The 7,049-nt window shown below is 36.9% G+C and overlaps 2 protein-coding genes across 3 annotated transcripts; one reads left to right on the forward strand and one right to left on the reverse strand.

The window, feature by feature from the left end:
* Positions 1-815: 815 nt before the first annotated feature.
* On the reverse strand, positions 816-2,473 carry LOC110424609 (RPM1-interacting protein 4-like). Of its 2 annotated transcripts, none has more exons than XM_021439210.1 (4): positions 2,347-2,473; positions 1,588-2,082; positions 1,268-1,471; positions 816-1,118 (listed from the first exon to the last, which is right to left on the reverse strand). In XM_021439210.1, the coding sequence occupies exons 1-4, from the start codon at positions 2,368-2,370 to the stop codon at positions 1,083-1,085; spliced, it is 759 nt and encodes a 252-aa protein (XP_021294885.1). In that variant the 5' UTR covers positions 2,371-2,473; the 3' UTR covers positions 816-1,082. The 2 variants fall into 2 exon arrangements, with proteins under 2 accessions (XP_021294885.1, XP_021294884.1); XM_021439209.1 differs by having other exon boundaries at positions 1,268-1,474.
* Positions 2,474-3,930: 1,457 nt separating this feature from the next.
* Positions 3,931-4,474, forward strand: LOC149526659 (non-specific lipid-transfer protein 1-like). Its single transcript, XM_089784987.1, has 2 exons — positions 3,931-4,298; positions 4,414-4,474. Exons 1-2 carry the CDS (start codon positions 3,931-3,933, stop codon positions 4,421-4,423), a joined length of 378 nt encoding a protein of 125 aa, XP_089641113.1. The 3' UTR covers positions 4,424-4,474.
* The last annotated feature ends 2,575 nt before the right edge of the window (positions 4,475-7,049 follow it).

A 7,049-nucleotide genomic window follows, 5' to 3' on the forward strand; every position in this document is an offset into this window, starting at 1 on the left:
ATTTGATATAATTATATCACTTATTACTAATCATGTTATACGTCATGTAAATAAAAAAGTCAATTGATATTAAATTTGATGATTATTTATTTTTTATTTAAAATTAATGGTTTGTATGAAACAAATTATAAGAATAAAAATTTTCTTTCTAGATAATTTAGAAGCTCATTTTACTATTTAAGGTTTCTTTTTTCACTAAGTTTACTAGATAAAGACATGTGTGTTCTGTTTTTTAAATTTAAATCATTTTAAATGAATTTTGATTTCCTTAATTTGTTTTAATTTTAAGATTCTAGTGATTGGATTCTTTATTGTTGTACAAATTCACATTTTAAATACAAAAAACATACGTGATAAGTGAAAAAAAATTTATATTTATATAATTAAGACTTACCCATTTTTTAAGCTCGTACAGGTTTTTACACTAATATTAATCTATTTCTATATTTGTATTTTTCATGAGAATTTCACATCAATATTAATAAAGGTTTGAATTTAAAACACATTTAAAACAAAGCATATTCAATAAAAATTAAAAAATCTTTATTTAATTATTTACATATTTAAAAATCACTACTTTTTTATTGCGTAAGAACCGTAACATAGTTAGAATGCCTTTATCATTAGGAAAGCTTAATTTAAAGTTTGAATTAGGGCGCCATTAGGCGTAGAAGATTAGGAGTGGAGCCCATAAAAAAGCAGCTAATCATTCGGGAGAGGAATGTGGATCCAGCTCTTAAGGGACAGGCCTGATCCTGGGCCATATCTAATGACCAAGAAAATCCTTCAACAATTTGAAATAAAGACAATTACGAGTTACCCAGCAGTAGAAAAACAATTTGTGAATCCTTTTTTTCCCAAGGATGTAATGTCATTAAAAGAGAAAATATTGGGAAAAAAGAGAGGTAATAATAATAAAGATATTGTGCTTTAGAATACTCAAAACGAAGGCATTCAAGGTATTTTCCCTGAATGAAGGGCATACTAGACAAGTGCAAATTGTGGGAATCCCATCAGGATTCACATGAAAAACCCTCCCATGGAGCCAGTGGGAAACAAAAAGCAATCCCATTCCATGTCTGTTAGTCACTTCCACGTGAAAACAAGCAGCAACATATCTGCATGATCCAGAACAAACAGGTACTAGTAAATGAGAGAGTAAATTTTAGGAAGGGGCGGTGAAAAAGTATCAAAGTTCTGGTCATTCTACTCTTTTTCTGACTCAATTCGATTTTTGTTTAAACTTAACAGTGTCTACTGACTGTACCTTTGAGCAAAAGGAAGGAGTCCGAGGTTTAATGTGATGACAGTCTGAGTAATTGCCCTGCTGTGGAGGCACTGTTGGGAACTTGGAAGTCGGAGCTTGCTTCTCCGCTTTCACTTGGTTAAATATGGCAGTATACCCTTCACCTGATGTTGGGTCAGTTTCATCCCATTCCCCAAATTTTGGTATTGATGCTGTTCTATGATGCTGCTAATCAGATGAAACCAAACAGAGTCAGGTAAAAAAATTGCAATGATGAACGGAATGAGTTGTGCTTGGCAGGCAATAAGGTAAGTAATATGTTCGGGCAGAATACACTTAACTCTATTGTTATCAAATTGGTAGCTTCCATTTCTGTGTGTAAATTGTCCCGAGACAGATGAAGAGAAGCTACTTCCCCCAACCCGACCTTTCTTCTGGCCAGAGTTTGCACGTCGATGATTGAACCGTAGAAGTGAATGGTCAGAGTTGCTCATTTCACTGCCAGATTCTGATGCCATGCTCCTATGGCTTCTTACACTCTTCTGATAATCATAAGAACCGTTTCTGTTAGGAGCAATCTGCCTGCTGTGTCCATCATTGTGGTTTTTATCTGCTGGAATGGACTTCTGAGAACGGGCAGCAGGAGGAACCTGAACTGGCTGGCAATCACAATTGCTTTCCAGGCCTCCCCTCATATACATGAAGGCCTGCGGATTCTCCTCAGGATCATTCGGGTTCATCCTTATGCCGGCTTTTTCTTTGCGAGCATTTTCAAAGTAGGCTGTGTACGGTAGATTATCGTTGTCCCAGTCACCAAATTTGGGCACATGCGAGCGCTGTGACAAGCATAAAAGTTACTACAGATAGCATCATGCTGGAAAAAGTATACCAATAAAAGAACAAATGAAAATTATTCAATCTTAATATCTCTAGACATCTGAAACTGCAGACATGTATATTTCTGGTAAGATGGAAGGGAGTAAAAATTTGACAGGGAATGCCTGTTCAAGAGATTGATTCAGAGGAAAAAAAAGAGTGCTGAATGCAGTCTAGCAGAAGGATCAAACTGATGGTTTAATCATATCCTCATATGGACTCACCAGCTGTCCTTGAGACATGTCCATCTTACCCTGTCTGAACACAAGACACAGATCTAAACATGAATAATCTAATGACAAAGTCTGACCGTTGCTTTCCAGGGGTCATGTCCTTGCCCCAAAACTGTTGGGGATAAAGGAAATTTTAATTTTACTGTCAAATGATCATAAAAACAATCTAGTGGATGGTCAGAGTCTGGGGTATATCTCCCCCGCTCTCCACTCTCAGCCTTGTCATCTGAAACAAATAAATAAACAACTTCTGCCATAACATCCTCAACTGCAAAATCTGAAGGTTGTAATAACTTCTCAACCATCTCTACATCATCCAGGATTGGACAAGATGAACTAAAAACTCTTGAAAGTGAAATCATACCCCGACTCCCGAATCAAACCCCACCTACAAGGCACGTGATATCTTTAACCTATCTCTTAAGAGGTTAGTTGTTTCTGGTAAAGCATTTATGAAACAGGAGAAAGTGAAAAACAGTATGCACGTAAGAAGAAACAAGAAAAATTCAAGAAGACAAAAATTATTCAAAAACAGAAACGTTCTATAAGTTGAAACAAAAGAAAAAACGTGCTTACAGCCATGGAGGATGAGAGTGGTAAGAAGGAGTTGTTTCTGATTCTTTGTGACAGAAAACCCTTCAAGGACTGGAGAACATAAAAGTGACATTTTTAATGAAATTTGCAAGCTTTGACTTCCGGAAAATCCGAGGAGTCAAAAGACTTCCCAAATTCAGACAATGATTCGATGGTAACAAAGCCAAAAGCCAATCAAAATCAATCTCAAAAAATTACAGCTATGAGAATTAAATAACATCCCCATTTTTTTCTGCTTTGGATCTTTTAAGAAAGGAGAAAGAAAAAATTAAGGAATGAGAATATTTTGATTTATTAATGATGATTTTCGCATGAATCAAGCCATTTGTCCTTCCCTTCGCTTTCACCTTGCTGTATTTTACTTCCGGTCTGCCTGAGAATGGAATCTACGGCGTTGTATACGTGGAGTATACGTACATAATTGACATGGACGGGTTCTGGATATATGATCAGTTAGGACAAATATTTTAAATTAAATTTTAATAAAAAAATTCATCAATTCACACTGCTATGTGATCCCTCTGTTCTTCATGCAAGCACGAGAAAGAGAGAGAGAGAGAAACAGCTTCATAAATCAGAACCCACCTGTGAAACCTTATTAGGAAGGATATGTAAAGAGAAGGGGCAAAAATTCCCAAAGGAAGAAGCCATTGCCACCATGCAAATCCTTATAAAGAACACCATCTTAGGTTTAGAATCAATAATCCTGTCTGGAAACTTAATTATTGACAGATGGGATTCTACTCAAACAACTAAATTAGATAGTAAGCTTAACCTACACAACTAGCTAGACTCTCCAAAAATGAAAATTGACAACTATAGATGAGTTAAGTGCATTGATGGAGTAACTCTGTTCATCAATGACTTCAGCAGCCACAGCCATATAAATAAGTTCTTTCCAAACTGCAAATAACAGCACCCAAGTCTTCCAATTGAGCCAAAAAGAAACAAACACACCCCAAGTGTTCCAAGGAAGCAAAAATGGAGAAGAAAATGATGGGTTTCTCTTCTTTTTTTTTGGTTTTGGGGTTCGTGTTTTTGGTGGTTACTACCAACCCTGTGCATGCAGATAGAGAGGCAACATGCAGGGATTGCATGGTGAATTTCATACCATACTGCAAGCCCTACCTGGTGGGACAAGCAGCCAGGCCCGACGTTCGTTGCTGCATAGGTTTATCCAACACAGACGGCGGCATTACCGAGCCCCAAACCCGCAAGGACATCTGTGAATGTCTTCACAAGCTTGCGGTGCGAGACGGGTATAAGCCTGATAGAGCTAAGAAAATTAATAAGTACTGTAATCTCAACTTTCCAGTGCCCCTTGCTCCCTCCGCCGATGATTGCAAGAAGTAATCTCTTAATCCTTACAGAAACTCATCATCTACAAGTTTCACTCCATTTTGCTTTTAGTAATTTTCTTGATTGCATAAACTGACTGATTTTGATTTCTTGACTCAAATGCAGCGTCCATTAGGTATGGTGGTACCAGAATCAAGCATGAAGAGCAGCAATAAATTTGAAAAAGTTCCCTTCTATAGCACTAGTAGAATTCACTGATTTCCTTTCGTGTCTACATGAAATATAAGTGTAATTCTCCCAAATTTTCTAATAATATCTACCTCTGAGAGCATTACAAGTTCAATCTTTTTTCTGGCATGAACAACTGAACATGAACCGAAGTGTTTTTACTTTATCTTGCATGCTAAAGGCCCGTACCCTCAAGATGAAGAAGCAAAAACTTTCCACCTATCAAGAGATTATTGAAACACCTTAATTGAACAACATAATTAATTTATCATGTTAATATGTCCGTATAATATAATTATAAATGATCAATAAATTTTCGTAAAATTTTATTTAATTATAAGTAATTAATTTATTTAAGCATGAATCACTCGCGTAATACAAATGTTTTTAATAAAAAGTAATTTCATGAATGGATTGACATAGATTAAGATTATTGATTTTTTATTCTGTTGAAAAAAATATATTAACAAAGAACATGCTCAAGGTTTCCTCCCCATTTAAGATTTTGAGCAAATGATTCCATATATTGAGCTTCTCTTCTTTTATGCTTCTAGCAAAGTCGCAAAGCAAGCTGAAATATCCAAGAAACATATATATATATCTATGCCTTCAGTATATGTATGTATGTATGCATTACCACATCTTTAGATGTACATACAAATTTTATTAAAAAAAAAAAAGGTGATTGCGTTTCTTTCAAAAGGAGCAGTCATTGTTTCCTTCCATAGTCTTTGCAGCATGCTTATATAAAGATAATCATCATAACCTAAAACACATCAGGAGTAATTATTATCATTACATAGGGAGAGAAACAGAGTTGTTCACGGTTTGGGTAGAAGAGCAAAGGGGCTCTGTGACATTAGAAGGAAGCAGTAGTTAAAATACCTTATTATTTCTGCTGCAGCCTCTTCTTTTTTATGGAAGGGTTATCTTTTGCTTTAGTCTGTTCCTGGGAATAGCCCAGGAGATTAGGAAGTTCACTTTGTATATTCCTGAGTTCTAACTCCTTTTGTCTATAGGGGTTGATTTTGTGTGTGGTATAGGATGGGTTTTATGCTGGTTCATGTACAGGGGGTTGACCCTTTATGTAATATTGTTATGCCATCCCTCAATGTCTTTTGCAAGTAGGAGCATGCCTTGCAAAATTATTTTGATGGAGAGCTGATGTTCTTCAGATTTTTAATACATTTGAACTTTAAAAAAAAAACCCAAAAATATGAACTAACTTCCTTTCCCTTTTCCTACACAGATTTAGGGCCACATTGTCAGGTCCACAAGTGATATAAATTGCAATGAATGGAGAAGCGAACATACCAAAATAAGAGATGTGACTTACCATCTATAGCTTGGATTTGGTATTGAAAATTTAATGATAGCTTGAATTAAGGGTAGAACCTGAGTTCTCCCTATCTATATAGTACCAAGTCGCAAATGCCACAGCCCAAGTTCTTTGCAATAATTCAAGTATCTATTTCTGTTCTATTCTCTTGTTGTAGTAATCCTCAAAGACAAAAAATGAAGAAGAAAATGATGAGCTTGTCTTGGTCTCTTGGGTTTTGGGGTTAGTGGTTTTGTTTGCAACTGCGACTTCCGTGCATGCAATAACAAGCCAGGACGCCGTAATGGCGCTGACGCCTTGCCATAAGAAACAGAAGAAGAAAACGAATGAAACGGATGTTTGGTGGTATTGGCGTTTCTTTTTGCATTAACAGGGCCACCTTGTAAGGTCCACAGGTCAATGAAATTCCATGAGGTAAGAAGACGGCGAATCACAATACGATGTTACAACTCAGAACACTTAATAGAAGAATCGTGTAAAGTTAAAGCTTTTTATCGTAATTAAACAGTCTCTGACAAGAAGAAAGTGGCAATGGAAATACCACTGATGATGAATTACCTCAGCTTTAATGGTAGAATCAGAGTTATCCCTATAAATAAGTACCAAGGAGCCAAGGCCAATGTACAATCAAGCATCTCTCTCTTATTCACTTTCTGCAGTTTTCAACAAAGAAATGAAGATAATCATGGGTTTGTCTTGGTATCTTGGGGTTGTTGGATTAGTGGTTTGGTTTCGACAGCAAACTCTGAGCATGGAATGACATGCCAGCAAGCCCTAACGGAATTGAGCCATTGCGGGCCTTTCCTGAGCGATGGGCACGGGAACGGTGACACCACACAACCCAGGAAGCAGCTTAGCTTTCTCAGGTTTGACCCCGTAAGCCGGAGCATTCTTTTCAAAGTATTCGCACAGGTCCCTGCGTGCTTGAGTGGTGCTAGCTGCAGCATTCACGTCAGACACAGCTGTGCAGCAAGACGTAATAATTCTCGACTCCTCTTGCTTTTTATTTCAGTGTTTTCAATGCATTGACACCTTATGTTTTAACTATAGAACCTGCTCATGTTCATTCCTTTCAAACGTGCAGCATCAAATAAGCAATGGAAACGCGATGGAGCTGTGCGGCTGCCACCAAGAGTAAACACCTGAGGGAGCAGCAATAACTTCAAACAAGAATTCCTACGGAGTGGGAAAATTTAATTATCTTCTTGTCTGTCATATGATTTGTATGAACAAG

Source organism: Theobroma umbraticum, unplaced genomic scaffold (genome assembly GCF_002168275.2).
Source record: "Theobroma umbraticum cultivar Fairchild unplaced genomic scaffold, ASM216827v3 scaffold_204.0, whole genome shotgun sequence".
NCBI lineage: Eukaryota > Viridiplantae > Streptophyta > Magnoliopsida > Malvales > Malvaceae > Theobroma > Theobroma umbraticum.